Source organism: Aptenodytes forsteri, unplaced genomic scaffold (genome assembly GCF_000699145.1).
Source record: "Aptenodytes forsteri isolate BGI_AS27 unplaced genomic scaffold, ASM69914v1 Scaffold297, whole genome shotgun sequence".
Taxonomy (NCBI): domain Eukaryota; kingdom Metazoa; phylum Chordata; class Aves; order Sphenisciformes; family Spheniscidae; genus Aptenodytes; species Aptenodytes forsteri.
In genome coordinates, this window is record NW_008796167.1 from 131302 (window position 1) to 140975 (window position 9674).

At 48.5% G+C, this 9674-nt stretch overlaps 1 protein-coding gene across 1 annotated transcript in view; it reads right to left on the reverse strand.

The window, feature by feature from the left end:
- Nucleotides 1-1482: 1482 nt before the first annotated feature.
- TPCN1 (two pore segment channel 1) overlaps nucleotides 1483-9674 on the reverse strand; it is a 49236-nt gene continuing 41044 nt past the window's right edge. The window contains exons 21-27 of the mRNA XM_009287513.2: nucleotides 8368-8483; nucleotides 7615-7661; nucleotides 6983-7051; nucleotides 6460-6544; nucleotides 4744-4880; nucleotides 3351-3431; nucleotides 1483-2050 (exon numbers count right to left, since the gene is read on the reverse strand). Coding sequence (XP_009285788.1) covers nucleotides 1928-2050; nucleotides 3351-3431; nucleotides 4744-4880; nucleotides 6460-6544; nucleotides 6983-7051; nucleotides 7615-7661; nucleotides 8368-8483 — 658 coding nt within the window. The 3' untranslated portion in view covers nucleotides 1483-1927. The remainder of the gene's footprint in view (nucleotides 2051-3350; nucleotides 3432-4743; nucleotides 4881-6459; nucleotides 6545-6982; nucleotides 7052-7614; nucleotides 7662-8367; nucleotides 8484-9674) is intronic.

Consider the following 9674-nt stretch of genomic DNA (forward strand, 5'->3'; position numbering starts at 1 on the left):
TCAGCTCAAAAGTAGTTTCATACCTGCGATACCCAGAAAGGAAACAAAGAGTTGCCCTGAGGCACCCAGGGAATTTGGCAAGGGTTGAGAGCAGACGGTGGCGTGCGTGCTGCCCGGAAAGCTGCTCACCCGCTCTTTCCATCCCATAGCCCAAATGCTCCCACCATGCTATGCAGGGAGAGATTTTCAGAAGCAGCTCTGTCTTGCCTACTTTTGAAAGTCTCATCCACCCAGGAAATGCTCCTGAGCTGCCCGGGTAGGATCAGTCCTCTCCCGCTGTCCTTGTGCCACGTGGTGAGGCTACCAAGGAACAAAAAGGTACGTGGGACAAAGGGAACGGGCACACAGATCTCCCACTGCCTGATCTATCTGGAGGAAGGAGAAAGCCTCCCCAGCGAACTCCGCTGTTAGTCTGAACCTGAGAAAAGATCAAACAGCAAGAGGTGGGGGGAGCCTCCCAGCTGACAGATACTCCTAGCCCTCAGCACTTTCTGTGCTGACAGGGAAGAAAAGAGGACTTACAGAGACAGGTTCTCATCATGTTGCGGGCAATGAAACACGAGCGATGATGCAACCTGCCATGATCACAGAATAAATGTGGCAGAGCTGGGAAGGGATCCCTTTTCCCCCCTTCCTTCCCATCCCTCAGCTACCAGGTCTGGCAGCCTCCTTGCCAGCTGCAGAAAAGCACACGGGTGAGAAGAATCGTCGTCTTCCACGTTCCTTCCGCATCCAAAATTCAGGGGAACAGTAAAGCTCTTCAGTGGACCTTCCTAAGATCCGGCTCAGTCAGCATTTGCCAGCCTGAGGAACATTTCTGCAAAGGTGAGAGCAAGGGAGGAGCAACTCTGCTGCGCTGGGACTTGCTCATCTGTATAAACAAAGCAATGACCTGGCTGAGGACTAACCAGCAGTACTCTTTGATGCCCATAAGCTCTCCTTAACCCAGAGCCAGGCAGAAGTAAGTCAGACTTGGAGTTGCAAAACCTTCCATTTCTTCCTCCTAGTCATCTATCTGAGCTAAGAACCAGCCATAGATTTGCCATTTACAGAGCAGGTGGCCAAGTGGCAGAGGTCAACAGCCACCGTCACCCTGCAGAATCCCCCCCCCCTCACTGAACAGAGACAGGAGGTTTGGGGTTTACAGAGGCGATCCCATTCCCGGGCAGTGCCACCGGCAGAACTGACCAGCAGCGATGCAGATATTGGATAGCTACAGCAGAGACAGAGTTTGTCTCCCCAAACTCCTGTCCCACCTATGGTCATAACACGATGAGATGCTGGCCCTCAGTTCTGTCTCCAGCTGCTACAGAACCGCTCAGGGACAGCTAAATTCAATAAATCAGAGCTGGATCTGCTACAGGGAGTGCATCTAGGGGTGCCAAAAAGGAGGGGAAAGGCAGACTGCTCTTCCAAAAGTGCTGAAATTTCACACCACCTCCCCTTTCTTTGCGTAAGGAAGGTGGAGAAGAAACAAAAACTCACTCCCTGATCTTTTATTCCTAGGTTAATGGTACCCTTTAAGCAAAAGAGATCTTCAAAAAGGGCAAAAGTTTTAATATTAAGCAGGTGGCTTCAGCGCATTGCCTGCTGTTAATGGATTACACATCCCTTTCCCCAAGGTCTGTTAGTGGTAAGACAAACAGCAGGCTCCAGCCTGGGAAGCGGCTCAGAGGGAGAAGGTCTCTGTTCTGTCCAAGATGTTCGCTCTGTGCTGAGCATGGGCATCATGCTCAATCTGGGTGTAGCAGCCTTACACAGAGTCCCCTGGGCCTCTGGTTTTTCAGCAATTCACTGCCTAGGGGAAGAGATTTAAACCCTAAAGCCGAACAGTACACTGAACAGATCTATATACATCATCCCAATATATACGCTGTGAAGTAATACTCTAGGTTATTGCATAGAAGGCGGCTTGCGTTAGCTAGGCCTAAATGACAGTCTGGGAGCGTTGTCGGAGGCTCAGGGGCTTCAGAGAGCTGTTGGAAGCAGATGCAGGCTCTTGCAACGGTGTCTGAGATTCCTCTTTTCTGGAATGCTCCTCATACCATTCCTGCAACCGGAGATCAAACACACCGAGATCAGGCTCTGCCCCACACTGGCCTCGCAGCCCCCCGGCGGGACCCCGAAGGGCAGAGCATTCGGCTGCTCTGCCATGTGAGGGCACATTTGCTCAGGCACAGAGGGGCTCTTTCCAAAGCCCTGGGTATAGCCTAACCTCCCGGCACAACCTGGTTAACTGCTGCATGGCTGTGACGGACGCACCGAGACCTTGCCACCCACAGTCCAAGCAAGAAGTACCACCTATGGCTCAGCTACAGCTGGCTGAACTGACAAACCTGGGCAAGGAAACATTCCTCTCTCAGCCTGCCCCTCCTGAACGTCTAGGACTCTAGTACTGATGTCCCCATGATGTTTGGGATTTGCAGAGTTGCTCCCAATCCTGGGCAGCGCCCAGGGTGTTATAAGACGTTACGTCCCTGAATCAGAGACCAAGCAGAACAGGCGGAGAGCTTCTCTGCAGACTTCCACCCAGCCCCATGGCAAATAACAGGTTTATTTTTGTTAGAGGGACTGAAGACTCATCCCCAAGCTACCTGCCCAAGGGACAAAGGACAGATTCAAATGGTTACGAGATTAATTCTTTCAGTACTAATCATTACATTAGCCCATGACCTTCAACCTGGAGGCGAACGTCTGGCAGGCGCTACAGTGACCAAATCCACGGCATAAAGCTCCTGACCACGAAGGGCACTAGCAGGAGTGCCCTAAACAACCCAGAGAATCAGTTGATTTAAGCGTTTCCCATCTTTGTTAGCCTGCTATTCTGAAGGAAAACCAGGCAGCATTGCTCCCACCAAGCAGCACCCTGCCTGGGAGAACACTTGGTTTCCGTGTCAGACAGACACGCCCAAGCGCAAACACAATCACATTCCAGTGGCTTAACAAATTAGCGTTCAGCAGCCAAGCCCCAGGAGCGCACTACGCATGTGCTCGTAGCCCCAGCAAACACGTCCACCTCGGCGAGTCTAGGTAAGCTCAGCCAGGCTGGAGTGCCTACGCGCGCACCGAGCGTGCGGTTACTGTGCCTCGGCTGACACACACCTGCACCGCCGGGCACCCGGACCCACTGAGGAGGCTCTGAGGCGCTCTGTGGTTTAAGAAAGTTCCCGAGTGCAAGAACGGATCAATCTAAAGCACACTTCATCTACTGCCCACCCTCCTCACAGAGCACATGGCTGCCTGGGTCTTGGAGGAAGAAGGCCTCCAGTGTTTAAAAGGATGGTTTGTTATTCTAGGCAATGTTCTGCTCACCACAGACTTGCTGATATTTCCAACTCGGGCCCACATACCTGTATCTCCTCCTCGTACATCTTCATACTCAAATCACTCTTGGTCCTTGATCTGCGTCCCAGAAACACTGTTGACATTTGCTAAAGAGTTGGGAGAAGGAGGAAAAAACAAAAAAGACATTCATCAGTCACTGAGCAGCTCACAGGATCGGTCCCTGGAACTTCAGGCATCCTTCATGCGGACACCCATCATCCACTGATGAGCTCGGGCAATCCTGGGCTCCTTCTATTGCCATGGGAAAAAGGCATTTTAGGGTGCACGTCACCTAAACAAATGCAGGCGTCTACTGCGGGCTGAGATGAATCACGCTGAGCAGATCCCCAAAGGCTACAGAAGGAGCTGTAGCTCGGACGGATGCATCTGTCAGTGGTGCTTCATTTATTCAGATGAACATAACGTCAGTGCCTGGAACAAGGCTCAAACCCAAGCTTCCAAATAAGATCTTGTCTAAGAACCATTTCAGGTCCCACTTGTCTAGACCACATCATTTACTCCATGGGCCTGGACTTCTTAAATCATGTAAGCAGAGAGCTGAAGTCTGAATTACTCTCTAACCACATGAGTTATATGAACAGGATGGAGAAGCAAAAGAAACCTCAGGTCTGGCATCATCATTCTGGACTCCATTGCAAGGCTGAGGACAGCATCCTCCTTTCGTTTATTGTCTTGAAAACCGCTTCTGATCAGTATCCTCATCACTATTCTGAGTTTTGTCTGTGTGAACAAGAGCTCAGCCTTTAACCACCTAGCCAACCAAAGCAAATAAAGGTCACCTAAGAGACTGTAGCACCTGCGCTTTGTAGTGGTGATACAAGAATATAATGGCTATTATCAAAACAACCACTTAAGCTCTTCACAGATGCATGAGACAACAGTTCTGAGAAAACAGCAGTTACCCAGGTCAGCTCATTTTTCCAATTGTCCATCCTGTTTTGGAATGAAAACGTAAGCAGTGCCATGGAGAAAGGAAGCCTGGTGGTTGGAATCGATACCATCATATTGCTGTATAATGTTTCAGGACTGTCCGGGCCCAAGTGTACGATGGCACAGAGAGAGAGGCAGGAGAATTACAAGACAGTGGCTTCCTTAGAGAAAAATAAATATACTTTTTTCCAGACAGTACTGGGCCAGGACAGCTCTAAGTGAAGTTAGAGGCGGGCAACAGCAACAAGCCTTTGTCAAGGCTATTCAGAGTGCAGGGGAAATTCAGCTGCTACTTTTCTAGAGCAGCAATACTTTGTGCCAATGCTGCAGAGTTCCTCCAGTAGCTCAGCTCTCAACACTACAAAGACACATGCAGCTTCTCTCTAGAAGACAGCAAAAAGACATTTGTGGCCCTGGTATGCCTCCCACCCCTGAAGCCAAGAACTTGCAGGAAGCATTTCCTCTTACCCCGTATTTGTCCATCTGCAAAACGAGCTTCTGCAGCTGAGTGGTTTCAGTGGCAGCTGAACTCCGCTTGTACAGCTCGATTATGCCAACCACTTCCTCCTTGGAGATCTCCTTTTCCAGCACAATGCCGTTGTCTTCTGCAGAGGCAAGAAAAAGAAAGAGAAAAAAAAGTCACCGAGATGAACGTTGCTTCATCAGCCGCTATGATAATTCTGGAAGGCAAAGCTTAACAGCATACAGGACCAAGCCAGATGTCAGGCACGGTCTGTACCTACTTTTGTGACTAGAACATGTATGTCCTTGTCCCCCAAGATGGCTGGGAAGAAGTTAACTAGTGTGTAGGGCCAGCAAGCATCTCAGCTTTTTAAAACATCAGGCTCCTCAGTATCTTAAAAAAAATCTTGTAGCCTTTTGCTTGCCTGTAAATTAACTAGCAAAGCAACTAATCACCCAGGAACTACTGCCTTTTGACCTTCAACTACCTAACACGGCTTAGGAGTTAAGTGCTAACAAATGTCTTTCACTGCACCCTTCAAACTGGGTGCAGGAAGCATCACGATGACAAGTGTTTCTGTAACTACCAACGCCTGGCTCCTGTGGGCCTGCACCACACATTTGGATCTTCTGGGACCTAAGAAAGATGAGGGACTGATCAAAGCTACTCCCGTGGCTGGGGTCTTCACCATGTTTCTGCAGGGAAGATTGGCATTAAATGTATGCTTGCAGTAGCTGTATCTCCTTCCTGCAGAAAAGTGTAAAGAATTATTAAGATGAGTCTGCATGGAGAATGGATAGAAAAGTCTGGGTGTAGATCACGTGAAGGAATAGCAGGAGAAGGGCTGTAAGAGATTAATGTGTTTATGGCACCAAAATTAGCAGGTCACGAAGTTACATGCAGTTTCAGATGCCCAGCTCTGGAGACAAAGGACGGTGAATAAAACTGATGACTCACAGGGGTGAGGGGATGGAGAGACTAGTCACTGTCAGTTCCTAAAGGCTACAGACAGGTATGTCCAAAACAGCACGCAGTCACCAGTCTAAGTACAACTCGGAGATGTGGAAAGAACTGGATAGGCAGCGTCCCTTGTCCTCTATGTCATGGCACAGAGCGCTGGCAAACCACTTGGACCCAGTGTCTTGGTGTCCGAATGCTGGACAAGCCGCTTGGAGACATGTTCTGGTGCTGGTGAGTATATTAGTGAAGGAGGGAAATTGGTTTTAAAAGAAAAATCGCCTTCCCTTCCTGTAAGGTCTCTTGTTGAGCTTTGCTACATCAGTGCCGTAATGTTTCCTAGATTTCTTTCATGAAATGCGTGCGGACTTCCTATCTTTAAATAATCTGGTTGAAATGGCTCAAGTAGTTGAAGTTTACATGTGCGTGCACACACACACACACACACACACACACACACACACACACACACACACACACACACACACACACACACACACACACACACACACACACACACACACACACACACACAGACAAACACATGCATACACACACACTTTTGGGGGAGTGGTGGGGGAGAGATGAGGGGCAGAGAGGAAAGGCTGGATAGAAATATCACACAAAAGCATAAGAATGAGCTTAGGAAGTCAGGCTAAAACAAAAATCTGGTCTTTGCTGGCCAATCCCATTCTCTCCTACAGACATAAGACACCAGGGAGAGAAGAGACGATGTTGTAGGTCGGCCAGTCCTCAGTTCTGACCTTCTGAATCTTGGTTCTTCCGAGTGTAGTTCATGCGGAAGACGAAAGCATCCAGAATAAAAGCCACGATGATTGTCATCACCACCTGGGAGAGGACAGGAACAGAAGAGATCAGGAGGCTGCTACTGGGAGACTCTTCCAGCCCAATTCAACACGAAGCTGAGCATTTGGTCTGTGCTTCAGCTCCATGCTCCCCAGCTCCTCCATGGCAGAGGAGATGCACATGTCACACATCTACCTGTGAGTAAACTGCTAGCAGTCAACCACAACGGGGACAGAACAAAACTCTGTGCTGCCCTAGTCCTTACCCCAGGCCCAGATTTGTGCAGCATCAGCTTTGACAATGCCCATAAATTCAACTTTCTGCAAGTGATGTGGACTCACACCTGTTTCTGGAAGACGTTTATGTAGAAGAGCAAAGTTGTCCTCATTTAGGGATGGAAGCTCCCTCTGGAACACAGTAAAAGCTGTCTCCCCTCCTCATCCCCACTATTTGATGCACGAAGCATGTCCAGAAACCTACCATGGTCACAATATAGAAGATCATGAAGTAAAGACGGCTCCAATGAGTGGTTTGGGATGTCACCCCTTCCTGAAGAGGAGAGGGAAGAAGTCAGTAGTGCGCAAAAGAAGGGGAAGTCTGCTGTTAACTGCTTGCCAACAGAGGTAAAGCAGCATAAACACTATCTATCTCTCATTCATGGCTCCACAGTTAGCCCCAGGGACTGCCTGTGCAATGCTCAATGCCCCAACTGGTCCTTGCAGCTAATCTGCCTCTCAAGCTAAAAAGAGAGGTTCCTGTATGCAAACATACAGAACATTTAAAGCCTGTGGCTGTATGAACCATTGCTGCTATGAGAACACAGCTTGGACAGCGGGGTGACAAGCTGGAATACAGAGTGACTTCACTTGTCCAGATCGTGAAACCTGGCCTGAAGGCTGGTCAAGATTCACAAGAAAACAAGCCCAGCAGCATGCCAGAGGTCAAGTGTCACCCAACCATCAGGAGCAAAAGATGTCTGGCAACAAGAAGTGACAATGTTGGGCCCATCTCCAATCACCAGGGGAAGAAAGCAGTGGTGGCGTGGAAGATCTAGCTCAACTGGCAAAGAGTCCATGCTGTCTATACACACAAAGTAGCTGAGGTTTACTTACCATGATGATGTACCAGTCATTGACGACTGTCAGCTCAAACAGCGTGACTGTATACGAGTGGGAGAAAAAATACAGGCAATTGCTTTATCCATCCCGACCTACTTTACAGTGATTCTTAGACAAAGTATTTGACAGGGAAGACTGACGCAAGACACCGAAGTTTCAATACAGCCAGCAAATCCAGAGACAGAATGCAGACCCTCATCACTGCAATTACTTCAGACAAAGGGGGTTAGACCCACAGAACCAGGAGCATGGCTTAATCTATATTTCTTAAAAAAATCAGAAACAGACCTGACTCTTTCCACCAGAGAGCATGGAGACCTCTGAAACCTCCAGGAGATAAGCACCTCTGCTCACACATTAAGAAAAATCATGGAGAGCAATCAACACATTCAAATTATTCTTCATCAGTGGGTTTAAAGAAATGTATTAGCATCACTATTGGTTCTTTAGAAGGGTAGTGACTTAAACATCTCTGGAAGTCTGGTCTGATCACCAGTCAGAACAGATCTGCTGGCTTCACGCTGGCTTTTAAGAGATGTCTGCTTACTTTGCAAAACAGTCGTGGCACAATTAGTCAGCTGGAGCTTTCCAGACAGAAAGAGCAGGACGCTGAGTGTTTGAGGTGCATTAGTAGGACTCTCTGGGAGAGTCCCAGGCTTACATAAGCATTACAGTCCTGCCACCCAGCTCTGCAGGAATGCAGATGCACTAAGGAATAGTCTTTGCTATAGACAAAATTGCCCTTACCAAAGCTGTTCAAAATGTTGTCAAAGTTGTTGAGATAGTAATAACCTTCTTCCACAACCGTCTTGTTGCCAACTGTATGATTCACCCAGCGGTAGGAATCTGCAACTGTGCTTGTGCTGGTTGGAGAAACCAGGACAAAGGATGAGAAGTGGAAAAGCAAGGAAAATCTCAAGGGTTATAAATACCAAAACACTTAGAAGGTGGTGAGCAGGGTGGCAGTTTCTACCTCTTGGCCAACACTTGCCTGTTCTTTCTGAAAGAAAGCCTCTGTCCTTCACAGCTCAGCACAAGCCCAGGGACCACACGGAGTCTTTCTAATCATTCAGCAAATACTATACCAGAGAAACTGAGTGTTTGAGTTAGACTCCTTGGCTCACACCCTTAAAGCTTGGCATTTCCTAGTGGTCTGCCATCATTTAAGATAAAAAGGGCACAGGACAGCTTAGCTTCCAAGACCAGGTGAATTTATCTTGTACAAAGTCTTATGAGGAGCGGCTGAGGGAACTGGGATTGTTTAGCCTGGAGAAAAGGAGGCTCAGGGGAGACCTTATCGCGTTCTACAGCTACCTGAAAGGAGGTTTTAGCGAGGTGGGTGTCGGTCCCTTCTCCCAAGTAACAAGCGATAGGACGAGAGGAAATGGCCTCAAGTTGTGCCAGGGGAGGTTTAGATTGGACATGAGGAAAAATTTCCTTACTGAAGGAGTGTTTAAACATTGGAACAGGCTGCCCAGGAAAGTGGTTGAGTCACCATCCCTGGAGGTATTTAAAAGACATGTAGATGCGGCGCTTAGGGACGTGGTTTAGTGGGCATGGTGGGGTTGGGGTGATGGTTGGACTCGATGATCTTAGAGGTCTTTTCCAACCTTAATGGTTCTATGATTTTAAGTGAGGCTTCAATATGTAACATGTCTAGCAGAGCAACTCTGGTGATAAAGATAAACCAAGATAAAAATCTCAACTTTGCTCTAGAGCAGCTGTTACAAGAGTTTCCAGCCACAGTATCATGACTAAGTCCTCCAGTGCAGCTACCTAAGGTGAGTTACAGAGCTTATTAAAACCAGGTCATGCTGCAGCACCTCAAAGCGTGTGGCCATGAATAAGCCCATGACAGAGCAGGTACGCCCCTGGAGGAACTGCAGCCATGGGTAAGGCCATGTTGGAGCAGGTTTACCTCTGAAGGGACTGTGGCTGTGGGTAAGGCCACGCTGGAGCAGATATAGCTCTGAAGGCATTGTGGCCCATGGAGAAGGCCACGCTGGAACAGGTGCACCTCAAAGTGACTGTGGCTGTGGATAAGTCTATGCCGC